The sequence below is a fragment of the Sorex araneus genome, chromosome 4, assembly GCF_027595985.1.
Source record: "Sorex araneus isolate mSorAra2 chromosome 4, mSorAra2.pri, whole genome shotgun sequence".
Classification (NCBI taxonomy): Eukaryota; Metazoa; Chordata; class Mammalia; order Eulipotyphla; family Soricidae; genus Sorex; species Sorex araneus.
This window is the reverse complement of record NC_073305.1, coordinates 176503576-176531499: the sequence shown is the minus strand read 5'-3', so window position 1 is coordinate 176531499 and position 27924 is coordinate 176503576. Positions and strand designations below refer to the sequence as shown.

Here is a 27924-nt window from a genome sequence, read left to right as displayed (position 1 = left end):
CTCACAAAACTTCAGTGAGCTTGGTCACTGTGTGGATATGGTCGATCGTGCTGAATTCTTTTCAGAAACCAGCTTGCTCGCATGGTGGTCCTTCATCTAGTGTTCTGCCTATTCTATTCAGGAAGACTTGAGTGAACAACTTGTAGATGACAGATAACAGGGAGATTGGGCAATAGTTGCCGATGTCATGGATGTCTCCCTTCTTGTATAATAAAACGGTCCTGCTAGTTTTCCATTGGGACGGAACCTTGCATTCATACAGGTAGCGTGTGAAGAGCCGAGCCAGTGTATCAATGAGTACTGGCAGCAGATTCTTCAGGTGTTCAGGTCTGACCTTGTCTGGACTGGGTGCTGTACGCGTCTTTACCAATGAAATGGCGTGTCGGATTTTGGAAGGGAGGACATTGGGAATGACATATCTATCCTGTGGAATTTGGTATGTGGGCAGGTGGACGTGGCTGTCGAAGAGATCCGAGTAGAAGTGGTGAATAATCCTCTCCATTGCCCTTCTGGAAGATGTGATAGATCCATCAGGACATCGGAGGGCAGTCATCTTGGTCTTGTAGTTGGCGAAGGACAGGCAAGCGTTACGAATACTTTTCCTAGCTTCTGCCACATCAGCCAACACTGCTGCTCTTCTCTCTTCTCTCTCATTTATCGCTTCTCTGCACAGCTTTGCAAGCTCGGACATTAGCTTGTGATTGCCTAAGGCTTGTGCCAAACAACGTTGGCGAATGAGCTCGAGAGTTTCCGAAGACAGGCATCTGTTTGTGGCTTTCCCACTCTCGGCATTCCTCTCGCAGTCATAGAGGTGCTGAACCAGTTGATTGTATGCCTCGTCGATGTTGTCAACAATGGCATCTTCCAATGTTGCTGCAATAGTGCCAAAGAGCTCCCAGTTGGTGGTCATTCTGGGAGTTCTCTTCTTAAACTTAAACTTTGCAGTCCTTTCTCCCCACTTTGTGAAGTAGAATTTTGCATGAAAGAGCCAGTGGTCTAATCCTGTTTGGAATTTTGGGACAACAGCGACATCGGTCAGGCAAAATCTTTGATTGAATATGATGTGGTCAATTTTGTTGTGGAACTGTCCACCAGGAGACTCCCATGTCCAATGTTTAGATTCAGCCTTCTGGAACTGTGAGTTACCATGGATGGTCTTGGTCAACATGATGAACTCAGACAGTTTCTCACCCTGTTCGTTCCATTCTAGGCCATGGGTCCCAATGTGGAGTTCCTCGGGTGACCTTCTCGGTCCTATCTTGGCATTAAAATCACTGACAGTGATCTTGTAGAAGGTGTGGTCTTCTTTATAAAACTTCTCCAGCTCCATGTAGAATTTCTCAATTTCTTCTTCATTGTAGTTGGATATTGGTGCATAGACAAAGAAGATAGAAACTGCTGGCAGTGCGCCACATCTATTCAAGCGTGATCATTCGATTCGGGTTGTTAGGCATTTGAATGAATCAATGCTCATGGCCAAGTTCATGTTGACAAGGACACCAATGACACCGACACCTCTGTTGTCGCATGTTTCGAGGAACAGTTCTTCTCCAGTGTTGAAAATAGTGTGATGTGATCGATGCCTTCTTGTTTCGGTTAGACAATGATGTCGTACGTGATCTTCTGCACTTGCATCATTAGGTCCTCGATGGATGCTTCTGATGCCAGCATACGTGCGTTGAAAGTACAGACAGTCATTTTAGTCCTTCTTTGTTTTGGCAGTCTAGTTCATCCCTGAGATTTTATCAGCCTCTCCTTGCTCATCCTTATTAAGGTTTGGGGGCTCTTTCAGTGTCAGGCAAATGAGGCCCATTGTTGTTACTGTTTTTGGCATATCAAATACACCACGGGTAGCTTGCCAGGCACTGCCATGTGGGCGGGGTACTCTCAGTAGCTTGCTGGGCGGCTTTTAGAGCGGCCTCCAATTGCCCTTACAGGTATTCCCATGGTTCACACCATATTTGAACCCCATTAAATATGGTGCAGAAGTTATGGAAAATGGGTATAAAGTGTCTTATAGTGTGCCCAGAAAGCGGCCTGGAGCTGTGGCTACTACATATTAAACAATTAAGTTTATTTCTTACTAATATTTTCAGTTATTCAGATAAACATAATAAGAGATGTAGATTCCAAAAGTTAATTCTCTGGGCTCGGGGACACAGGTTAAAAGCCATGCCTCTTTTACTAAATCCCAGACTAAGTCCTCAGGATAGTTTAGTTTTTCTATCCCAAGGGGTCCTGTGTTTTAGGACAGCTTGTCTCAAGACCATGCTTTATGCCTTCTAGACTGTCCCATCAAAGCCAGGGTAACTTTGCTGCTTGCCCCGTGTCCATCCAGAGATTTGTCAGTGGGAACCAGCTTTTTAGGACGTGAGGAACTACAGCAACTGAAGCCTGAGTCAAGTAATTATGACAAATTCCCAGGAGTAGAAATATTTAAGCGCCAATTAACTCCCAAACATTAGAAACATAGTATTAATGGTCTTTCTGTGTTTCAGTAAAGAATATTGCTCTATAGTAAAATATGAAAAGGTTACAGGGGAAAGAGAAAAGCAAATCATTCACTACATTCTGGATTTTGTATTTGTATTCACTACAAATACAAAATCCAGAGTCACCAGAGGTTTGACTTTATAAGTAACCTGGCTTGGTATAAACATATAGTGGTCTAAATTGGTATAAACATATTGGTATAAATATAAAATTATATTGGTATAAATATAAAATTAGTAGCTAACCAGAGAGGTAAAGCATAAAGGAAAAGGTAAAGATAAACTCAGGGGATAGGTGGTGCTCATAAGAGCACTGTAAGCTTCTCTGAGTGGGGGAGGAAAAGGGACAATTCACTGCTGAAGCCTAAGGTACTTAGGGTTAATATCCCACAGGTATTATATCCAACAGGTTACTATCCAACAGGCAAATTCTTTTTATGAAACAAGAGACAGTTTGACCCTGCCACAATATGTGGTCTCCTGAGCACTGCCAAAAGGAATCTCTGAGCACTGAGCTAGGAATACACCGTGAGCATGCAGGTGTGGCTCAAGAACAAACAGAAGTGAGCTAACTCTTTTGACATATGTGCAGAAAAGGTAGAACACACTAGCTGTGTCTAAGTCAGGGCTGTCCCTCTTCCTCACAGCCACCTTAAAAGGCCATAAGCACCGCCGCTGAAGGCAACACAGGAAGTCCTGATTTGCTCAGATTAAAGTTTTGTCTTTGACAATTTTCTGTGCCTTATAGGTTTTTTGGTTTGAGGTCACACCTGGCTATGCTCAGGGCTCACTCCTGGCAGGGATCCGAGGACCCTATGCAGTGCTAGGGCTCGAACTAAGTACAAGCCAAGCACCTTGCCTGCCATACTCTCTCTCCGGCCCTCTGTGCCTTTTACAAAGCTAAGTACTGGAAGCAGAAAGGATGGACCTTCCTTTTCCACCTGAGCTAACAGGCTTTCAAGTGAAGCTCTGACAAGTCTTAGTCGAGGGGTGTCTGTGATCCCCAGATATCTGTGATCTTAAATATGCTGCAGATCGAGAGGTTCTGGCTACAGTTCAGGAAAGCACTCACCAACTAACTCCTAGCTCTTCGATCCTCAGTGGCCCTTGACCGGAAGATGGTGACCCACACTGCCACGGCCCAGCCTAGAGCCACGGGGCCCAGTGAAGATGCAAAGCAGACCTCCTTGGTGGAAACGTCCCAGAAAGGCACAGCCCCGAACCAGCCCCCTACGTCATCAGACATGGAGAGGAGGAATCATTCCGCCTTCTGGGAACCAGGACCTCAAATTCGTCCTGTCACGTCAGGTAAGAACTTTTTAGGGGGATGGGGGGGCACACCTGGCAGTGCTCAGGGGTCACTCCTGGCAGACTCGGGGCACTGTGTAGGGTTCCAGGGATTGAACCCTCATTGGCCACGTTCAAGGCAAACACCCTCCCCACTGGACTATCACTCCAGCCCCACATCAGGTAAGAACTTGAGGCGTGTTTTCCACCAAGAACCTCATCCGCGAGAGCAAAACCTGACTCAAAAGTTGGGGTGATAATGGAAGACTTTCAGAGAAAGATATTTTCTTCCAAGGAAAAAAGAAAGAGTTGAAGGTGGGGTGAGGGGTGGTGGGAGGGACCCTGGGGACCCTGGTGCTGGGAAATGTGCACTGGTGCAGGGATGGGTGTTGGAGCACTGTATGACTGAAACCTAATCAAGAACAGCTTTGTAAGGGTTGAGCTCACAGTGATTTAATTTTTTTTTTAAAAAAGCACTTAAATGAAGAAAAAACAGAACAAATAGCACCTGAAATTTGTGCTCATCATTTATAGCAACACCTAATAAATATATCCATATGTATACATATTGGTTCTCCAGAGGTATCAATACCTGAAATTGTTAGTAAGTTATCATTAGCTCTATTTATTTATATACGCGTAGGTGTCACTGCCTCCAAAATCTAAAATATCTTTCCCATACTTGCGATAAAAAGAAATACAGTAATAGAGCAGCACATGGTCAAACCTTCATCAGAACTGAAGGTTTTGTCTGTAGAATGGAGCTTACATGGCTGGGGGTGAGTTTGAGGGGGCTTCCTGGGACAGGGGTGTGGAGGGATGCGGGCTGCCGCAGTAATACAGATGGAGTCAGGTCAGCCAAGTGTCTCCGGCAGGAGGAGTGTAGCGTGGGTAGAACCGAGGCTGGGAGGGAGGAATTCTTGCTGTGTGATGTGAAGAGCAGACGTGGGATTTCATAACAGGGAAAGCAGAGCAGTGCTTAAACATGAGTGAGTTAGCAGAAATATGCCAGAGGTCAAGTACTTGCTCTCACAATGGAGGCGTTACTGGTGCCCACTTGAGCAAATCAATGAGCAACGGGATGACAGTAACAGTGACAGTGTCAAGTATTTGCTAATGATTCTTATAGAGAGTAAAGGTCTCCAGAAGTTCTTTTTTTCCCCTTGGAGTTGTTTTCTTTTTTTTTTCTTTTTATTTATATTTTTTAGAGCATTACAAAGCCATTCATGATTGGATTTCAGTCATCCATCCATCCTCCAACAGTGAACATTTCCCAGCACCAATGTCCCCAGGTTCCCTCCCATCACCCTCCCACCCCTGCCTGCCTCTATATCAGGCCTCTCTCTCTCTCTCTCTCTCTCTCTCTCTCTCTCTCTCTCTCTCTCTCTCTCTCTCTCTCTCTCACTCTCCCTCCCTCCCTCCCTCCCTCCCTCTCTTTTTGGGCACTGTGGTTTGCAATATTGATACTAAAAGGTTATCAAGAAAATTACCTACTTTTAACCCTCAGATCCTTTTTTTCTTTTTGGGTCACACCCAAAGATGAACAAAGGTTACTCAGGAATTACTCCTGGCGGTGCTCAGGGGACCATACAGGATGCTGGGAATCGAACCCGTGTCGGCCGCATGCAAGGCAAATGCCCTAATTACTGTGCTATCGCTCCAGCCCAACCCTCAGATCTCCAGTGTCACATTCCCAGCTGTTATTGTCATAGCAGTCTCTTCTCCATCTTACTTACCCTCAGCCCCACACATACTTGTGGTTAGTTCCAACCATTGGCCCGTCCTCCTAACCCCCATTTTCCCTGGCCATGGATATTCTTCTACTATATATATATATATATATATATATATATATATATATATATATATTTTTTTATATACCACAAGTGAATGCAGTCATTCTATATCTGTCCCTTTACTTCTGACTCATTTCACTCAGCATGATACTCTCCATGTCCATCCATTTATGGGCAAATTTCATGACTTCCTTTTGAGGAAGAAACTCCTTCACTCTCTTTAAATGACCTCTGCACCATGTTTAGCATGCATTCTTCACATTCACAGAGTGTTGAAACTAGATGGGCTTAAGCACCTCCTGGGTCCCAGGCCCCATTTAAATGAATATGGTAGAGGCCAGAGTGAGAATGAGTGCAATAAGTAGAGCGTGCCCCTCGAATGCAGGAGGCCTGGGTTTGGCCCCTGTTACCCCAGAGCGATAGCACAGCATGTAGGGTGTTTACCTTGTATGCGGTCAACCCAGGTTTGATTCTTCCATCCCTCTCGGAGAGCCTGGCAAGCTACTGAGAGTATCCCACCTGCACGGCAGAGCCTGGAAAGCTACCCGTGGCATATTTGATGTGCCAAAAACAGTAACAAGTCTCACAATGGAGACGTTACTGGTGCCCGCTCGAGCAAATTGATGAACAATGGGACAACAGTGCTACAATGCTACCCAGAGTCCCCCTAGAGTCATACACAAACATAGAGCTCGGAGTAACCCCCAAGTATTGGCAGGAATGGCCCAAAAATAAACCCAAAAAGTAATATATTAGCATATAAGCGAATACATCACAGGCTGAATAATGATAATGCAGAGAGATAATGCAGAGGTTAAAGAACTTGCCAGCACTTGGCCAACCTGGGTTTGGTTCCCAGCACCACATAGGGACCCTCAACCCCTGCCAGGAGTGATCCCTGAGTGCAGAGCCAGGAGTCAGCCTTGACCACCACCAGATGTGGCCACAAAACCAAACACCAATTAAAAAATAAATAAAAAGGTAGATTTCTAGAGGGACAGTTGTAGGATAACATTGGGTTTGTCCTTTAGCTTTGCCGCAGGGAACTTAGTTTACCTTAGTAAACTTTCTGTATGGACACAGGAAGCCAGTTAATATTATGCTTTGTAACTTGGGAGCTGATTGACTCCAATAATATTTACTCCTGGGCATCTGCTTTCTCAACTCAGTTGCCCTTAGTTCCTAGCACCCCAAAAGCAGGGTCCCGACGAGGGACGGAATGGACCCAGGGCATGCTATGAGCTACCCTGGCATTGAAATGGGCCAGGCCAAAGCGCCACAATACTCAACTATAAGTTGAGAGCATGGTTATAGATAAATGCTATCATGATCCAAAAGTAACGACGAGACTAGGGCCCTGCTGGGGTTAGGAAGACTAACCTGGCCTGAGGACTGTGGTCTGGAATATATAGTGAATGTCCTCAGGAAGAACCAAACTTTAAGTCTGATATATCTCTTACTGAGCTCATACAGAATGACATTGCTAGAAATATTAGAAATAAATTTACTATAACTATTTAAGTGGATTACTAGCTGAGGAAAGAAGAAAGTGACACACCCTGGATGGAATCCTGCCCTTAAGAGGCTCTCCTAGTAATCTGGAGTAATCTCCTTAGATGAGATTTTGTTAGTCTCCTGGAGGAGTGGTCTTACCCCTCTTTGTTGATTTGTTAATGTTCAACCCACCTTTGTGTCACCACCCTATGTGATTGCTATATAAACTAAGACTGTAAGAGAAACAGAGGGAGAAGACACAGAAGCAGAGCACAAGGCGGAAGAGAATCAGGGAGTCATCGGAGCCAGAAGCAGGAGAAAGAAAGAGCACAAAGCAAGTGAGAGTCAGAGTCAGAAGTAAGAGTCAGAGTCAGAAGTGAGAGCAAGAAGGGCTCCGGAAAGAGAGATCAGAAGAGACCAGAGGAGAGACGACAGAGACAGAGAGAGGTCGGAAGAGACCAGAGGAGACACTACAGAGACAGAGATAGAGAGACAGACAGAAGAGAGCACAATGACACACACAGAAGCAGAGCACAAGGAGGAGCCATCCGGATCCGGTCCATACACAGCGGCTCGAGAGCACCAAACTCGAGCGGCGAGAGAGTGAGAGAAAGCAAGTCGTCCTGAGAGCCCTCGAACAACACACAACACACATCACCCCTTCCTTTACAGACAGTGAATGATTTTTTCTCTTTTTTTACTAGAAAGTGGTTAAGTCAAATAAGTTTGGGAACCTCTATGGGGTTTTAGTATCAAACACAAGTCAGGTATATAAGAAGAAAATATGGTCCTTTAAACATGATGACCTCTCAGTGTCTGTGTTGCAAGCCATAATGCCCAAAAGGAGAGAGAGAGTATGGGGAATATTGTCTGCCATAGAGGCAGGGGGAGGGTGGGAAAGGGGGGTATACCCGGGATACTGGTGGTGGGGAATGTGCACTGGTGGAGGGATGGGTGTTTGATCATTGTGAGATTGTAACTCAAACATGAAAGCTTGTAACTATCTCATGTTGATTCAATAAAATTTAAAAAAATTAAAAAAGAAAAAGAAAATATGGTCCTTTAAGTCTACTCTTTTTTTTTTTTTTGCTTTTTTTTGATCAGAACCCAGTGATGCACAGGGGTTACTCCTGGCTCTGCACTCAGGAATTACCCCGGCAGTGCTCAGGGGACAATATGGGATGCTGGGAATCGAACCTGGGTCGGCCGCGAATCGAACCCGGGTCGGCCGCGTGCAAGACAAAAGCCCTACCCACTGTGCTATTGCTCCAGCTCCAGGTCTACTCTTAAAAAGCAAAATGTGCTTGATTTTCCACCTTTTTCTGATGCACCTCCAACATATGTTCTGTTTGTTTCCCACAGAGAGTGCTTCCTCGGGGAAGGACATATCAGAGGAAAATTATATTTTCGAGCCCAAGACTGATCATGAAGGAAGGGAACACCCAGCTCCAGAAGCAGGTAAGCCATGCCTTAGAGGCTCACCAGATGGTTTAAACGAGTGCAGGACTGAGTCTTCCAGGCGAGGCCACTCGAAGGGTTGAGGAGAACAGTGATCTGAGGGTGACGCAGAAGGCGCCTTGTCTGCTGCCGGGCTCCACCCTTGGGCTCCTGAACTATATTCCTCAGATCTCACCCAACGCTAATCTGGAGGACTGGATGAGGCACAGTCCCAGGAATAATGGCCCAGCTCAGCTGAAGTTTGTGAGACTGAGGAAGGCTGAGGCCCTTTCTCTTGCCCTCTCTGGTGACTAGATGTAAGTTCCACATCAGGCTCGGTGTTGTCCATGCAGCACGAGCAAAGGACAGACAACGGTATCACACCGGCCCAGTGGAGAGTTGCTGCTCATGTTCCACCAGCTGACAGAGCTTCCGTAGCTGAGTCCTACCCCAACCCCAGGCTCGGCCTGGCTAGTGAAGTCAAGGACCGGGGAGAGAGTACCATGGACAGCACACCTGCTTTATGTGCAGCCCCCTGAGCACCTCCAGGAGGGGTCCTCAAACATCGAGCTAGGAGTGGTGTCCCCCCCTCCCCCAGCACTGCCTGGTGTGGTCCTAAAGCAAACAAAAATAGCATCATCGATCAAACCAAGACTAGAACCTGTGAGTAGCTGAGGAAGACGGAGCCAGGGCACTCCCCGTCACTTCACACATGCCTCTAACACGTTTCTACCTGGGAACAAGCCTGAGTGCCTTTCAGGACAGAAGAGATTTGCCCCTCAGCTACCCATCCCCCAATCACATCCATCAGCAACTTTCTTTTTTTTTTCTTTTTTTTTGCTTTTTGGGTCACACCCAGCGATGCACAGGGGTTACTCCTGGCTCTGCACTCAGAAATTACTCCTGGCGGTGCTCAGGGGACCATATGGGATGATCAGCAACTTTCTGCTTTGCATTTTGGGCCACACCCGGCCATGCTCAGGGGCTACGGGACCCTGCTATGCTGGGGACTGAACGAGGGTCTCATGCTTGCAAAGCATGCCTCAGGCCATTGAGTTGTCTGACCCACCAAAAGCATATTTTGAAGTTGCCTTTCGGTGATAGATAGTTCTGCTGGATGAGTATAGTTAACTGAATTTAGAAAAAATATTTTTCTAAAATTATGTTTCCAAAAAAATATTTTTTTTGGGGAAATACCCAGTCGTGCTCATGGCTTACTCCTGGTTTTACATTGGATCACTCCTGGCAGGGCTAAGGGGGCCATTCATGGTGCCAAGGATGGAACCCAGCTTGGCCCACTGTACTATGGCTCCAGCCTAAGAAATAAATTTCTTAAAGCTTTAACCAGAACAAGAAATTGGGGGTTAGTCTCTACTTTGTTCATGAGCCACACTCGGCAGTACTCAGGGAGCAGTCTCAGTGGTGCCAGGGAACAGGTCGTGCCAGGGATCAAGCACAGGCTTCCTACATGCATTCAGCCTCTTCCAGCTCTCTCTGGCCCAATCCACATTTTTTTTGGTGGGGAGGGAAGGGCATGTCCAGCAGCTCAGGGTCTACTCCTTGCTCTGTGCATAGGGTCACTCGTGGCAGGGCTCGGGCCTTATGTGGTGCCAGGGATGGAACTTGGATCAGCTGCATGCATGCAGGGCAAGCCCCTTAGCACTTGTTCTGACCTGTCCGCTCTGGTTTCAAAAAGAGTATGATCACTGGGGCTGGAGCAACAGCACAGCAGGTAGGGCATTTGCCTTACATGCGGCCGACCCAGGTTCGAATCCCAGCATCCTATATGGTCCCCCGAGCACCACCAGGAGTAATTCCTGCGTGCAGAGCCAGGAGTAACCCCTGTACATTGCCGGGTGTGACCCAAAAAGAAAAAAAAAATTTAAAAACAATTAAAAAAAAAAAGAGGGGCTGGAGCAATAGCACAGTGGGTAGGGCATTTGCCTTTCATGGGGCCGAACCGGGTTTGATTCCCAGCATCCCTACGGTCCCCTGAGCACCGCCAGGAGTAATTCCTGAGTGCATGAGCCAGGAGTAACCCCTGTGCATCGCTGGGTGTGATCCAAAAAGCAAAAAAAATAAAAAATAAAAAAAATAAGAGTATGGTCATGTATGAATCCAGAAACCTAATCTACGGCTACAATGACAGTTCCCTACGATCACTTTAAAGAATGTTGTCATTGGCTGTACAGGTGATCTACCTTCGCCTCCCTATTGCTTTACGGATTCTGTAGGCATGTGGTACAGAGCTGTCTCAAGGGAGTCAGTGTTTGAGACCTCAACTTCTAACAAGCCATGTGCTCCGAGCTCAATTCATCCCTGGACCTCAGTTGATCTGCAAAACAGTGGCAATACAAGTCCCCCGAGTAGGCAGTACCTGATCTCCCAGAGGATGCCAAGTGCCTCTCAGTCACTACAGCTCATCGGTCACTGACCTATTCATTTCTCACCTTCCGCAGGTGCTGTGCTTCCCCTGGCCCTGGGCTTGGCCATCACTGCTTTGCTGCTTCTCTTGGTTGCTTGCCGCCTCCGACTGGTCAAACAGAAACTTAAAAAAGCTCGGCCCATTACATCTGAGGAATCTGACTACCTCATCAATGGGATGTATCTCTGAGTTTCCTTTACATAGCCGGGGGACCAGGGCACTGTTGCTTATAATTTACACACACATTGGGACCTACACCTTTAGACCTAGTGATTTTTAGTGATTTTTAACTGGGCTAAGGGAAACCATGTAAAGCCCCCAAGGTTCTGCAGACCTCGAATCTTTGTTTTAATTTACTGTAGATTTTTTCCTTGGAAAGTAAATGAAATATTTTGAGATTGTAGAAGTCTGATTAAAGAGAGTTATAATTCTGGCTTACGTACTCTGTCCTTGGAGAGATTTTTCTAATGAGCTCAGCAAAAAAATCAGCATCTCAAGAGGAAGCCTTAGACTAGCTGTGTCAGTTAACCCTTAATGCATTAGCAGCCACCCACTGACAACCCTGGTATTTCTGTGTAGTGCAGCCCCTCCCCCTTCTCAGTCCGTGGCCCTCCCATTCTGTGCTTTAAGGTTCCTCATCCGCCCTTCACTGCCCCCCTTCAAAACTCACTGCTGAGGCCAGAGCAATAGCACAGTGGAGAGGGCATTTGCCTTGCATGCAGCCAACCTGGGTTCGATCCCCGGCATCCCATATGGTCCCCTGAGCACCGCCAGCAGTAATTCCTGACTGCAGAGCCAGGAGTAACCCCTGAGCATTGCCAGGTATGACCCAAAAAGCTAAAAACAAAACAACCACCAAAAAACCCACCTCGCTGCTGAGAATAGATCCCATGAATTTATGCCACTAATGAGAAGGTCCCCCATGATGGGAATATTTCAATTCTACCCCTATTAACAGGTGGTCAGTGAGGCCTCCGAGGTTCTTGCCAGCTCCCACCATCACGTCAGCTAGTGGCCGGCTCATGACGCTGACTTTTGGGAGAAAAGATCATCTTCAGACCTGAAAGGAGCTCACACCTGGTCGTGAAGTGACCATGGAAGCCAGAGGGCAGCAGAGGGCAAACAGAGCAGAATCTTGGCTCAGGACCAAATGAGGAAGGATTGGTTCCTCCTCACCGACCTAACAGTGCTCGGCATTTTCCAGCAGTAGTTTGTGTTGGAAGAGAAAATGCATTCTGGAGGAGGAACAGAAGATGGGAACGGGTTCCTGGCAAAGGCTTCTGTGAAAATGTTACGTTTAACATCAGCAGGTTCTTCCAGTCAATGGAATGAGCCCCTGGCCCTCATTTATCTCATGCTACAAAATGCTACGTGCAGCCCCAGAGGGACAGGACAGCAGGTAGCGGGCTTGCCTTGCATGTGAGCCACCAGGGTTTGATCCCTGACACCCATATGGTCCCCCAAACCCACCAGGAGTGATCCCTGAGCACAGAGCCAGGAGAACGCCTGTCAGGTGTGAGCCCCAACCTTCCCTTACCCCCCACCCAAAATGCATGTGCAAAACAGCTAATGCCAGTTGTATGTATTCTAGGAATATTTGTGCAGCTTTGCACAAATTCATCTTGACAGAGAACTGGCATCTAATTAGATCATGTTCACTCCCCCCCCCCCAGCTTTTTGTCACATCTGGAGATATGCTCTGGGGATCATATGGCATGCTGGGGATGGAACCTGGGTCGGCCACGTGCAAGGCAAATGCCCTACCCACTGTACTATCGCTCTGGGCCTGTAGATTGTCTTCATTTTTAATCTGGATGATTTTATAGGCAAATTATTCTCATTCTTCTTTAATGCCAAAATTACACATATTCTGGAAATTCTACTTAGAATATAGTGCAGTGTTCAGTAACACTCTGACATTCCCGTTTAGAATGGCGTATCTTTATACTTGCAAGTAGGGGCTGGAGCGATAGCACAGTGGGTAGGGCATTTGCCTTGCATGCGACCGACCCGGGTTTGATTCCCAGCATCCCATATAGTCCCCGAGCACTGCCAGGAATAATTTCTGAGTGCAGAGCCAGGAGTAACCCCCATGCATCCCCAGGTGTGGCCCAAAGAGAAAAAGAAAAGTACTTGCGAGCAATTGAGAGCACTTTATTTTCAGAGTGAGCTGGAGAAAGACGGTTCCTTTAAACAAAGGCTTGGTTTGAGGGCTGGATGGTGCAGCGGGTAAGGCGCTGGCCTTGCACACAGCCAATCTGGGTTCAATCCCTGGTACCTTATGCGGTCCCCTGAGCACTGCCAGGCATGGCCTCAAGCCCCAAACCAAACAAAATCCAAAAGCTTAGTTTGAGCTATAAATAGAATACACTCATAATAGGAAGTTAGTGCTAGAAAAACAAAGAGATTGGTTATTTTTATTTCCTGAGAGTCATTTTGTAGACTGTCTAGAACTAAGCAGATTTAAATTTCTCCAATTTCTCCCAGAGAAATGACTGAATTTAAGGTGTTTATACTCAATATGTGATGCCATGGAGTTTCAGAATTTAGTGAAGGATGTTGCCTATAACCATTCCCAATAAAATAAAAACTGATGAGGCCTGCATCTCCCCGCACATCTTTTATAAATGAAATTAAACATGATTTAGTATTGCTGTGGTGTTGAAATACTTGAGGAAAGATGCTCCTTCCTATGTGCACAATATTCCTTTAATAAAGTATTTTCTTCATAAGCCTGTTTTATGGCTTTTAATGTAAGTTGCTAATATTTATAATATTACCTGGATTTAACAAGCCAACCCTGTTTTTAAAAGGGAGCAATGTAGGATCAGAGAATAAAGGTCTAAAAAATATTTACAGCACATGGACTGCTGTAAAAAAAATTGGGGGCATGGGAGTTCACACCCGGAAGTGCTCAGGGGTTTCTCTTGGCAGATTAGGGGGACCATATGGGATGCGGGGAATCGAAACCCACGTTGGACACATGCAAGGTAAATGCCCCAACCACTGTGCTATGGCTGTGTGTGGTCCCAGAATATTGACTGAAGGAGTTCTGAACCCAAGATAGTTTAAAAACGTTTTAAAAAGGAAAGTTGGAAGTATTTACTTCTCAGATATATCATGTTTCACATCTTTTCCTTAGAAAGGGCATACTGCAATCACCTTGAAAAATCCTCCTGTAAAACTCAACACAGCTACTCCTCCATCCTTCCACCAACATTTTAATATTTCAAGTTGAGTACTAAATGTTGTCTCCCAGCAGTAAAATAACTTGGTTCCACGGAATCTTTCTCCCACTGATGTCTGTGATCTGTGATCTGGTTCTCCAGTTCCTTTCTGCATGTCCTAATGCCTCCCCACCACTGACAGTGATGTGTGTTGCTCTATTTCCTGTGAAGCCAACACAGATGTGTATTTCTAGTCCCAGAGTCTAAGCAATGAGTTAACTGGACTTCACCTATACACGTGTGCTGCAGGCGTCCCAAACGCAGGCCCTGTCCATACCTTCACTTGCTCAACATCATGCTGCTGCTAAGCATAAGCACTCGAGACTGTCACTTGGGCTCACTGTTAAATTACACTGTTCCCAACTATTTCATCATCTGGTTTACTCTGATGGGATAATGCGACTGTGTTCCTAGCTGAATTACTTCTATTAATGGTATTCTTTTCTAGAATCAGGGTTTTTTACAGATGTGTTAAAACTTAATGAGAAGTTCTTTTTTAGTTTGGTTTTGGTTTGAGGGCCACACCCAGCAGTACTCAGGAATTAATTACTCCTGCCCCTGCACTCAGGAATCACTCCTGGCGGTGCTCAGGGGAACCCTATGAGATGCCAGGGACTGAACCAGATGGGCCGTGAGCAAGGCAAGCGCCCTACCTGCTACACTACTCTCTGGCTCTAAAACTTAATGAGAAGTTCTAATTAAAAGCTGCACACAGAGACTTCACAAGAGTTGGAAAAAGCTTAATTTGCAGTCAAAACATTCCCATCTCTTTGTTTTGTGTTTGGCAGGGAAAGATAGTAGGGATGCTGGGTCTTGCACAGAGCTTACTCAGGGATCACTCCTGGCAGTGCTCAGGGGACCATATGCCTTGTTGGGGACTGGCCACATGCAATACAAATTAATCCCTAGATTCTATCTACTCCCCAGGTCTCTGGTCTTTCTCTATACTCATCCTGTTTCCCCAGGTCTCTGACTCAGTATTCCAATATTCTGTGAGTATGAGAAAGTACAGATTCCAAGTTAAAGCCACTCTAATGGCAAACTATACATTCATTGGCTAAATATGAAAATACTGTCATCCCGTTGCTCATCGATTTGTTCGAGCGGGCACCAGTAACGTCTCTCATTGAGAGACTTATTGTTACTGTTTTTAGCATATCCAATATGCACAGGTAGCTTGCCAGGCTCTGCCATGTGGGCTCCGTACTCTCGGTAGCTTGCCGGGCTTTCCGAGAGGGGCGGAGGAATAGAACACGGGTTGGCCGAGTGAAAGGCGAAAGCCCAACCGCTGCGCTATCGCTCCAGCCCAAATATTAAAATAACGAAGCATGAAAATAAGACACCCCCAAAGTTGAATGGCATTCAGGAACAGACTGGTTAGAAGTGAACCTCCCCAGGGCCAGAGCCAGAGCACAGCAGGGAGGACACTTGCCTTGCACACGTCAGAGCCAGGTTGGATCCCTGGTACCCCATAATGCCCCCCAAACCACTCCTTCAGACTTGACTGTAAACTGTCTGCTCTCCTTATCCTACAACTTCATTGCTCAGTGGAGCCAAGATACAGAAGGGCAGGTTTGTTTTCCTGAGAAAATCATCTTTTGGAGCCAGTGTGATAATCCATGTGGGAGGCATGTAATAATAAGGCACATGCCATCCACTGAACTGACCTCCGTATGATCACGCAGAGCCAGGAGTCAGTCCTAAGCACTGCTGGGTATGGCCCAAAAACAAAATAAAAAAGGAAGAAGGGAGGTTGATTTCCCAGGGGGCTCCAGTCACTCTCCTGAAAAGGGAGCGGTAGGCTAAGGAAAGCCGAAACCTTTGCTTGACAACTTCGATTCTTCACTGTCACTGTCATCCTGTTCCTCATCGATTGGCTTGAGCGGGCACCTGTAACATCTCCATTGTGAGACTTGTTGTTACTGTTTTTGGCATATCGAATACGCCATGGGGAACTTGCCAGGCTCTGCCATGCAGGCGGGATACTCTCAGTAGCTTGCCAGGCTCTCCAAGAGGGATGGAGGAATCCAACCTGGGTCGGCCGCATGCAACGCCCTACCCGCTGTGCTATCACTCCAGCTCCACTTTCAATCATGTATTAAATATTTAGTATCTTAATATCGATTTCTTCAAGTCCTAGAATTCTTAGGCAAGAGCCTACTGTAAAATGTATCGAACGACAATATTGCCACCAGACACCTTTCAAGAATGTCATCTTTGGGCATTATATTGATGAACCTATCAACACGCAAGACAGGTTTTGGTAAACTCGGCCCTGTTCTTTCCTGACATTTAACTCACTGGTTCAATCAACTGGCACGTACTGGACACCTTCAAGAGGAAAGACGGGACGGGAGCGCGACAGGAAATGAGGACTGGGGTGCATGCCCCCATCCTCACAAACCAGGGGCCGGAGACGCTCAACAGGCTGAGTGCATGCTCTGCGTTCAGGAGGCCGCGTGGGCCCCCACGCTGACCCAGGAGGAGTCCCCAAGCACAAGGTGTGACACTCCCCTCCCCGAGGAGGCAATCACATTTCACAACTACAAAGTATATTAGTGATTAATCAACTCATCAGACTAACTTTTGGAGCTTCAGGGAGCTGTGCCCAGGGGCTACTCCTGGCTCGGTGCTCAGGGGTCACTCCTTGTGGCTGGTGGGGAAGTGCCATGCTGGGACTGGACCCCAGGTGGTGTGCAAACTGTGTGGTCCGGTTCCCTGAGCCATCTCTGGCCCCTGAGCAAGTATCTGACGTGCACTCTGGAGGCCTGGGGTCCCTCCTGGCAATCCTCGGCCAAACAGGCCAGCAGGTCAACGCAAAGCTCAAGCCCCAGTGCTGTTGAGGCCCCTCGAGGGATGTACCTGCTGAGGCGCGAAGGATCGTGTGGCCCTGGGGAATGGAACCGGGACTGGCCTCACGGAAGGGAACTCCTTCAGCTGGTACCATCATCCTCTCCGCCCTCAGCGTTCCGTACGTGGTGGACAGGCCATTCTCCAGTCAAACACCAAAAATGCCTCTTTATCTTTGAACTTTATTTGGCAAAGCAGCACTGCATAAACTGCTCGGGAACTAGGACACAGCTTACACAGCAGGTTGAAAATCATGTACAGAATCAGCAGCAAATTGGAAAACAGGAGGGAAAAAAAATAATACTGAGCTACCAGTGTCTATAATTTTTAAACAGAGGGAGAACCGTGACAGTTCTGTCCCTTTGAACAGCCGAGTGTTTCAAGGGACATCACCTGCCATCTGAAGATTTAATATTTACAAACGCTTAGTTTCAGGGTAACAAAGAGGCTGATTGTATCTACAACATGCTAGTCTATAATACCACATCAAAAGCTTTAAAAAGAAAGCTCATCTCTATTTTCTTAGTAGCATCTACAGACATCCAAATCCAAGAAATCTGAACTGGTGAGTAGTGGTGTTAGGTGAAGCACGAACGCAATCTGATTAAGTTCATACCCGAATAATTAAGTGTCTAAGAAAAGTAAAGCCACGCCTCAAAATCAACTCACAAGCCTGTGTTTCCATTTTTTGCAGAATCCCTTCTCTTAACATTTTAAAGTAAAATGTGGGCATGTTAAAGAATATACAAATCTAAATTTTTGCCTCCTTCTACCAATGTGGCTTCTGTGCCTCTTTGAAGAATTAGAAACTCTACAAAACCACACATTTTCATGCTGAAAATAATAGTGTAACGAAAGTCCAAAACAAGCTGTGATGCTGTTGGTTTTCGAAAAGCTCTGAGGACTGAGATGAACAATCCACTGTAATATTAGATACTGGTCAAGCTGATGCTGCTTTTACAGTTCGTCCCTGGGGGAGGGAAGAGAGAGAAACACATAAGCAGGAGTTAGAGACTACAACGCTTTCGAACAGTTTTAGATATCAAGATTCCTTTACTCGAAATAGGCTGATTACCCAAGCACTGGAAAAAAACCAAAGCAAACCTTCCCAAGTCAAAGCAAAAATGAAAAATCTGCCGTTTCCTCTTTCACCTCGGCGCAGAGCTACGAAGCTGAAGGGCCTGGGTTCTTCACTGTTTCGTGTGAAGAAAGCGCTCTTCCTTCAAGGCTAGAGACTCACAGAACCTATAACCTCTCCATCTAGGAGCTTGTTAAACTATTCATGGTAAAAATGACAACTTGGATATGTAGAATGGAAATTATAGTCACATTTATAAAAATTGGACCAAAAAAAAAAACACCCCAAAAACAACCTCTCCCTTTTGCTCAGAGTATGTCGTGCTTCTTGTGGAGAACACTGCATCATCTATGACTTCACAGGGGAGCTCTGTCAACTCCAAAACAAACCATCTGCTCAGCCACATGAACACTGTGCCAGCTACTGCCAGTGAGAGGAAGAAACAAAAGTACAATCCAAAGGAAATGGTAGGTATATAAATTATACCTTAGTAATGCTCTTAAAAAATGGGGCTGGGGGTGGCCAGAGCAACAGAGCCATGGCTAAGGCACTTGCCTCGAATGCAACCACCCCGAGTTCCATCCCAGCACTCCATACGACCCCCCGCCAGCACTGTCAGGAGTGATCTCTGAGCACCGAGCTGTATGTGGCTGAGGAAGGGGAGTCAGCTAAAAAAAAAAACAAATCCCTACAATCTCTGATATAATATTCTGAGTGACAAAAAATTTATATTAAATATTCAAGCTCTTTAGGGGTTAAAAAACTAAAGTTTTGTGTTCAACTTAATCTCAAATGAGTCAGGAAAAAACTATTCTGTATATAGATGCTTGTATATATTATATATATAAAGGGAGTGAGGGGACTGGGGAAGGATTTCCAAGGGCTGAGCACATGCGTTCCACACCAGAGACCCACGTTCAATTCCTGGCATCAAATAGTCCCCGTAGCACTGCTAGGACTGACCCCCAAGTCAGTCCTGAGCAACGCCAGGTGTGGAATCCCCACCAAGAAGAGGGAATGGGAAGGTAAATGTAGAAAAATGTTAATAACTGGTCACCCCAGTGGAAGAGGCTCAGAAATTCTGTGTACCATTTTTGTAACTTGCTCGATAGATATCCTATTTGCAGGATAGATAAGGAGCTAAAATTTCCTGGTTAGTTGCTACATTAAGAGTTTTGCTGGACGAACTGCTCGTATCATACAAACTGAATTTTGTATGTGTCAGAAAAGTTGTTGGGTTTTTGGTTGTGGTTCAGGGGCCACACCTGGCTGTGCTCAAAGTTAACTCTAAGCTCTGAGCTCAAAGATCACTCCTGGCGTGGCTCAGGGGACCACATGGGGGTTTCAAACTCAGGTTCGGTGGTGTGCAAGGTAAGCAGCTTACCTGCTACTAGATCGCCAAGAAAGTGTTTTTAAAATAACACTTCCACACTGCCTATAATACAATACTGTATTATTTTGTTAAAAGATCAGCTTATTCCTCTTCAGTATATTTTTCCAAATAATATTACTATAATTCTCAAAGAGTTTGTTTTTGTGGTTCCAGAGATTGAATTCAGGCCTAACACATGCAAGGCAAGTGCTCTGCCACTGAGCTACATCCCAGCCAGTCTTATAGAACAACTTTTATTTTCAATCACGAAAGCATTAAGATATTTCACCTGCAAAGGGTTTGCTTGCAAGTGTTCTATTCATAAATTAAATTCTCCTGTGCTTCTGAAAATCAACTGAAGATACAACTGGGTTTTTGTATGTTAACCAGTCACCTCTTCCAAGGCATTACAGATATCGTAAGCAAAACTTAATGTCCCATCAATAGTATACATAAATATGTATAAGATGCTCTCCATTTAAAAAAAGACTTTTTAAAGAAAAAATTAAGAACTCTCAATAAACTGGTTATAGGGGAACATACCTCAACATAATAAAGGCCATAAACAAGCCCCAGCTACCATCACACTCAACGGTGAAAAGCTGAAAGCTTTCCCTGTAAGAGCAGGAGCATGGGAGGGGTACTCATATACGTCACTTGTATTCAACATAGTACTTGAAGTCCTAGCCAAAATAATTAGGCAAGACAAAAACAGATGAAAGTCATCAAAATCGGAAAGGAAGGAATAAAACTCTTTTTTGCAGATAACATTATATTTATATATAAAAAAAACCCTCAAAAAACCAGCAAAAAACTTAGAACTAGCAAATTCAGTCAAGTTGTGAAATACAGTCAATACACAAAAATCTATTTTGTTTCTATAAACTAATGATAAACTATTAGATAAAACTTTAAAACCCACTTAGAATTTTACAAAAAAGATAATACCTAAAAATAAATATGACCAAGGAGGAATAAGATCGGTATACCAGAAAACTTAAGCTACTGATAAAAGAAATTGAGTAACAATTTGAAAAATGTTATGTGATTACAGATCAAAATTAATATTGTTAAAATAGCCATACTACCAAAGTCATGTACTGATTGAATACAACCTTATCAAAATGTCAAAGGTGTTTTTAACAAAACTGGAGCAAACCCAAAATGTACATGGAACCCCAAAGGAACTTAGGAAGAAAAAGAAAGCTAGAGGCATCACATACTTCCTGAGAGCAAACTGCAGTGACCAGAATAGCATGGTATTATCACAAAAACAGACATGCAGGTCAAGGAACAGAACAGAGTACCCAGAAACTCACTCACATGCATATGCGGACCAATTAAGGAGCCAGGAAAATGCAATAGAGAAAGGACGTTCAATAGGTGACAATCAGAAAACTGGTCGATCATAGGGAAGAGAATGAATGAAACTTGGGCCCAGAGAGACAGAATAGCAGGTAGGGCGCTTGCGTTGCACATGGCCTACACTGGCTGTTAGGAATAACGTTGTTAAACACACACACACACACACACACACACACAGTGCCACAGTTAAAAGGGAAAGAAGTTTATAAGCCGGGGAGATGGCTCAAAGGGCTGAAAGCATATATTCTGTAAGTGGGAGCTCCAGATTTGAAAACCAGTCACAGCACGGTCCCCGGAGCACTGTGAGGTATGGCCAAGAGTTAAAGAAAAAAAAGAACAGCAGGGGCCAGACAGACACGTCAAGACACTTGTATACTGCTGATCTGGGTTCAATTCCCAGTACTACACATAGGATCCCTGATAATGGCCAAAAGTGACCACTGAGTCCAGAGCCAGGGGTAACCCTGAGCACAGCCAGGATACCCCCCTCTCCCCTACACACCCCTTAAAAAAAAAAAAAAAAGCTTATGGCACACAGACAGGGACAATCTAAAGATCCCGTGGATGTTCTGCATGTGAGAGGCGTGGGTCCAATTCCTGGCGCCACACGGTACCCTGAACCCTGAGAACTGGGTCAGGAGCAGCACTGCCGTGTGTGAGCCCAACCTTCACTCCCACACAGGGAGTGTACGGAGCTGAACACCAGCATTCGTCATGCAAAGAACAAGCAAGTTGACGACCTCTGCATGGACAACCTTGTGGCATCCTAACACTCAAAATCATGTCATTTTCAAGTTAGTTATTTCCTGTTGTTTTAAATTCTATGTTACTATACCTTTCTTTATATCGATTTATGCAGATTACTTACAATTAAAAATATTCCTAAATTTCTAGCAAAGTTATTTTAAAATGTCAATTTTATATCTAGAGACATTCACTAGAGTAATAACTGTACATACTATTTTAGTCTCTCTGGAGTGATATCACAGCGGGTAGAGCATTTGCCTTACACATGGCTGACTTGGGTTCGATTCCTCTATCCCTCTTGGAGAGCCTGGCAAGCTACTGAGAGTATCCCGCCCACACAGCAGAGCCTAGCAAGCTACCCATGGCAGGGGTTTGGTTCCCAGAATCCCGTATGGTCCCATGAGCACCACCAGGGGTAATTCCTGAGTGCAAAGCCAGGAGTGACCCCTGTGCATCGCCAGGTGTGACCCAAAGCAAAAAAAAAAAAAAAAAAAGAAGTTCATAGAATGACTTTGCTAAATTAATTTCAATGAGCCGTCGAGCCTGGTAAGAAACAGAAGAAGGCACCTTGAGCTAACTCTAAATGTGGAAGGGGCACCAAAAGCTATTGTTAGCCGGTTTTAGCCTACCACAAAAGCCTTAGAACTCAGGCCACCATCATTTTACCCCTGACTTGCTATAACCACTTCCTGCTTCTGGCTCTAGCTTTGCCCCATGCGATTGACTCTGCATTACCATCGGAATCAACTGTCTGATATGAAAATTCCAGTCACTTCTTCACTGGCCAGTTTCAACACTTCAATTGCTCTGTACCACTCTTCTAGGCAGACTCTGAACACTATACCCCGATAGCCTGTCTGTCTGTCTGTCCTTGGGTTCTGCTGGATCTCTTTGACTCTCTGCACCCTGGGATATCACTTTCAAATTCACAGCTATGTGCTCCTGCCCCGGCACAGTGGTGACATATGGTGGGCACACACACACACACACGTGTGGAAATAAAGGTCATCAGACTGAGAAAAGACTTGACCATTTACCATCAGCACCACCCAAGCTAAGGTTTGGATTTTCTTTTCCTTTTCTAAGAGGGGGGAGGGGATGGTTGGGACACACCCCACAGGGCTGACTCCTGGCTCTGGAGGGGTTCAGAGGACCATGGAGGTGCTGGAGGTGGAACTGGTGTTAGCCAGGCAAGCACCTTAACCCTGCACTAAGTCTCTGGCCACCAAGATAAGTTATTTTCACAGGTGAATTAAAATACACACACTTTTTTGTAACAGAATGGAAGACTAACAGCCAAAGATAGTAGAGATAAGTCCCAGGAGGTTGGCTCCACGGCTTGGAAGCTGGCCTCACATGCTGGGGGAAAAGACAGCTCAGATAGAGAAGGGAACACCAAGTAATGGGTGTTTAGAGGCTCTGCTCAGGATGGGAGATGCGTGCCAAAAGTAGACTATAGACTGAACATGATGGCCACTCAACAAATGCATTGCAGAGCACAAACCCTAAAGGAGAGAGAGAATAAAATAAAATGTGCCTGTCACAGAGGAGGAGGGGAGGAGGGCAGGGGGGGATGGGGGATGGGAGGGATACTGGGAACATTGGTGGTGGACAACAGGCACTGGTGGAGGGATGGGCACTCGATCCATTGTATGACTGAAACGTAATCATAAAAATTTGTAAGTCTGTAACTGTACCCCACTGATTCATTAAAAATAAATTTCAAAAAATAAAATAAACTTTTTTTCCTGGTCAAGACCAGTTTAAGCATAGATGGGTCTGAATGGGTTAGAAACAGCACAGCAAACAAATCATCTTAAATCTGTTCCAGACCTCAATTTTTTTTCCCTTTTTTTGGGGTCACACCCGGCAATGCACAGGGGTTACTCCTGGCTCATGCACTCAGGAATTACTCCTGGCGGTGCTTGGGGGACCACATGGGATGCTGGGAATAGAACCCAGGTTGGCTGCATGCAAGGCAAACGCCCTCCCCGCTGTGCTATTGCTCCAGCCCCCCAGACCTCAATTTTAAAAGCAGCAGAGATCTCCACGCTAAAGGAAGGAAGTGCACGTGAGAGCTGCTCTCAAACTACATGTATCACAGGGCCCGAGTCTGGCCCACAGAGATCCTGGCTGAGAGAAGAGGCCAGCAGAGAAAACCCGTAATACAGTGCTCTTCTCTACCATAACAGCTGTCAAGAAACACACACACAATCCATCACAACACACAATTCATCATACACACACACAATCCATTATAGACATACACACAATTCACACACACACAAATACACACAATCCATCACAGATACACAATCTATTACAACACAAAATCCATTACAAACACAATTCACACACACACACACACACAATCCATTACTGACACACACTGTTGCCCCTGGTCTCAATGGATTACAGGGACACAGCTTCCTGCCCTTTGCATCTCAATGATGACAGCTTCATGCTTTTCCCGGGGACTCCCTAGCCCCTGGTCCCTGGACCGTCAACATCCTCTCCTGGGTCTCATCACCTTTCCCATGTACCTCTCAACAGTCCCTTCATTAAAATCACTTCAAAGTCCTATCTGGGACCGAGAGGCTAGAACAGGGGTCAAGGCACTGGTCTAGCACTCGGCTACCCCAGGTCAATCCTGCCACCACATGGGTCCCAGTCAGTTCCCTCCCAGCATGGAAGCAGGAGTGGCCCAAACAGCCCCACCCCCCAAAACTTCTATTTAAGCAAATTTTGTTTCCTACCAAAACCTTGTTTATGAGCATGGATATAAATAGCAGATTAACAGTCTCATGATTTTTGATTAACTGTCAATATTTTACTCTTTCAAACATTTGGTTTAATAGTAATTTCTCTTTAGACCAATTTCAGTGTGACAGATTTTTTCCCCCCAGTCTTAAAGATTTTTTTTTTCACCTTTATATTCTTTATATGTCAGGATACATAAGGAAGTAACTGATTACTTTCAAAAGTAGAACTGCATCTTGGTTGTCAGGAAAATACGTTTAAACAGGAGAGATGGTACAGCAGGTAGGGCACTTGCCTTGCACTCAGCCAACCCGGGTTCAATTCCTGTCACCCCACACGGTCCCGAGTCCCAGCAGGAACATCATCCCTGAGGACAGAGCCAGGAGGAAACCCTGACTACAGCTGGGTATGGCCCAAACACGCAAACAGTACTAATAGTTTTTTAATGTTTTCCCCTTTTTTGGGTGGGGGGGTGCCTTGGATTGGACCCAGGGCCTCACATAAGCCAGGCAAGGACTCTGCCATTCAACTACATCCCCTGTCCTCAATTTTTTAAAAGAAATGTTGTGCTCCAGGCTTGAAGTCAAAGAAAACAATTATAACCACATTGGAAAAATAAAAATGCAATGCCTAAGAAGATATACCAGAAATGAACAATCTGAATTTATTTCAAAGTGAAACTGTTTTGAACAAATAGTTAAATTCACCACCATTTTTACAAACATCCATCCTAAAGGTGTCTATCCTCTTTCCAAAAAACACAACTGAGGTTGATTAAACTTACAAACACTATTTTACTTATAACAAAGTAATTTAAAATAAGTACCTTCGTCAAATAAACTCTAAAACAAGAACATTGTAAAGTCTATCTTATTTTCACATTAATTCCAAGGAGTCTTGGCTACTGCGCTCACTGCTCTCACCCTCCCCTCCTCTGGGCTAGGGCGGGGAGCAAAGGGGAGAGATCTTGGCTGCAAACCAAAGGGTCCCATATTACGCTAAAACATAAAAGAACAGACGCGCCCACCGATGAGCCATGCTGTGCCGGGGACTGCTGCATGCTGGCCCTTTGGGGGGGTTGTGAGACCTGGGCACTCAGCAGAGAGCTACAGAATCCTCTGCCTTCCCCAGGAACTTAGCTAAAGTACCTTAAACCTGGGGGGGCGGGGAGAGGCTCCAAGAACCAGAGGATGTGCTTTACATCAGGAGCCCAGGCTCCAGTCCCCGCACACGGGGGCCTCCGGGCACCACTAGGGGGCACAGCCCACTTTGTAACCCCCCCAAAAAAAACTGGTGGGCTTTTTTTTTTTTTAACAGAATAGATGATTCTATGTAGTGGTTTTAAAACAATAGCTGGGTGTCCAACAGGCTCAGCTTACACATCTCTGGACTCTGAATAGGACTGAGAGCAAGTGTCTTTCTGGGAATTCTGACGGATCTTTCCCTTTGGTGGGGTCGGAGCAAAAGTACAGCAGGCAGGGCACAGGCCTTGCTCCCGGCCAACCTGAGTTTGATCCCTGGCATCGCCATACAGTCCCCAGAGCACCGCAGGGTGTGGCCCCAAAAGAAGAAAATAAATAAAAAGTGTATCCCTGCTCCCTCTCTTGCTTAGCAGTCCAGTGGAGAATGAGTCAGGAAAGGGTCTCCCTTTCAGACCAAAACCACTGTTCCCGGACCATACAGCAGTTACAAAAACTGATTTTTAACTACAGGAAGTGGCTCATATTACAATGTCCTTAGACAGTACTAAACTGGCTGAAAATATCTTAAAACAAGAAAAAGGTGTGCCAAGTCTCACTCCCCGTCCCCAAAGACATGAGTTAAACCAAAAGAAGGGCAGACCATGCAAACTTCTTCTGCATTTTTAATGTAGCCGGTTTCTGATGTTAAAATGGAGTGGCGTGAAGGTGACAACCGAAAGCGCAGCTCTCGCAGTGCAATGCCTTAAAATCCACACCCTTTCACCTTGCGCGTGTGGAGGAAGAAAGAGCAGAAGGTAAAATCACTTCCACCTGGACCACTGCTTCTCTTTGTCTGTCAAAGGCACGTATATCACTCCCATCAGCGGTTTCATCTTGACACTGCCATCTTGGAACTTGTCATACTGCTCCAACATTTGGTTTCCACCTGCCGGGCCCACGGGCAGTATCAATCTGCCACCAGGCTTTAATTGGTCTATCAGCTAAAAGAGAAAGAAAAATATAAATGCACATCGAAGGAGTAGATTGCATATCAAGAGTCATTTCCATCTCGCTAAACCACTTCCAGGGCGCGGGCAGAAGCAGGAATGTATTTAGTGCAAGCGTACTTTGTTGAACGGGTCACTTGATTACCCACTTGTCACGTCCCTATCAATGTCCCCATTAACCTAGAGGATCAGTGTCCTATCTGTCCGTCGCCCCTAGCATCTGATCGAGAACCTGGCCTGTCTGCAGTGCTCGCTAATCGCCTTCCACAGAGCTGTCCCCGGGGGAAGCTGAAAGCAAAGCAGAAAATTCCTGCCCGAGCACGCCTTTATTTCAAGCTCCGGGGGTGCAGGGGAGGAGGAAGAGGGGCCGTGCAGAGAGCCGGCAAAGCAGCCTCACCCTAGCAGTGCCGGAGCTAGGAGGCACGGAGTCTGAGAGGTGCCCTGGGCTGTGACTGGCCTGAGCATCCCAGCACCAGCCGATAACAGGGTTAGACTCTCTTCCGCCTGAACGAAGCCTTCAGCTCACCACGATTTGGGTAGTCAGCAAGTTTAATTTTCCCCATCTTTGTTTTTATCAAAGTAGGCTTCTGATTATTCTGAGCTTTTTTCTAAAAGTCAAGGTTTATAGTGAAAACCAGCAGTCTTCTGCCCCCCAGTCTCGCTCCCTAAGTCGTCTTTTTTTTTGCTTGTTTAAAGGTGGTGGGGGGCTGAGGGGCTGATGTTCAGAGGGCCGGGCAGCACTGGAGACCGCCCTCAGGCGGAGCATGCCTCACACATCAACTCTCTCCAGGACCCAAACGCAATGACTGGCCGTCACGTTCGCTGCCTCTTCCTATGCTCCACTGCCACTGTCACCCGTGGGACTGTACATCTGACTCCAACGCTCACTCTTGGTTGCACGACACCAGAGACCGCACGCTGCTGGGGTTCAGGGTCTCAGGGGCACTGCCACTGGACACAGCACTCCCCCCGTCACCCCCTCGGGCCTGATCGGGGCTTGAGCTCACCCCTGCAAGGCAGCCTCTAGGCTACCCAATCCCATCTGCGATTTTTTTTCCTCTACTTATTTCTAAAATGTGTCTGTTATTTTTAAATTTAATCAACATCAAACACTGGATGAGTTTTAGATATGCATGATTATTTGATGTTATTAAAATAAAAACCAGGGGCTGGAGAGATAGCACAGCGGGTAGGGCATTTGCCTTGCACGCAGCTGACCCGGGTTCAAACCCCAGCATCCCATATGGTCCCCTGAGCACTGCCAGGGGTAATTCCTGATGACCGAAAAAGCAAAAATAAAATAAAATAAAATAAAATAAAACCCAAACACCTGTCATAATAGCTGAGTTGGCATCAGCTGAGGGAATTTTTATGATCTAACCTGTTGCCATGCCCTCCCATTTCCT

General features: G+C 45.8%; 2 protein-coding genes across 5 annotated transcripts in view; one reads left to right on the top strand and one right to left on the bottom strand.

Annotated features, from left to right (window-relative positions):
* Window positions 1–11364, top strand: part of LRP11 (LDL receptor related protein 11) — a 52364-nt gene extending 41000 nt beyond the window's left edge. The window contains exons 5-7 of the mRNA XM_055136100.1: window positions 3594–3800; window positions 8432–8527; window positions 10966–11364. Coding sequence (XP_054992075.1) covers window positions 3594–3800; window positions 8432–8527; window positions 10966–11120 — 458 coding nt within the window. The 3' untranslated portion in view covers window positions 11121–11364. The remainder of the gene's footprint in view (window positions 1–3593; window positions 3801–8431; window positions 8528–10965) is intronic.
* Window positions 11365–17170: 5806 nt separating this feature from the next.
* Window positions 17171–27924, bottom strand: part of PCMT1 (protein-L-isoaspartate (D-aspartate) O-methyltransferase) — a 48038-nt gene continuing 37284 nt past the window's right edge. The window contains exons 7-9 of one of the 4 annotated variants that reach the window (XM_055136102.1): window positions 26343–26512; window positions 20002–20141; window positions 17171–17978 (exon numbers count right to left, since the gene is read on the bottom strand). In XM_055136102.1, coding sequence (XP_054992077.1) covers window positions 20003–20141; window positions 26343–26512 — 309 coding nt within the window. In that variant the 3' untranslated portion in view covers window positions 17171–17978; window position 20002. Of the gene's footprint in view, window positions 17979–20001; window positions 20142–26295; window positions 26513–27924 lie in introns of those variants that run through there. The other 3 variants (XM_055136103.1, XM_055136104.1, XM_055136105.1) reach the window with 3 other exon arrangements.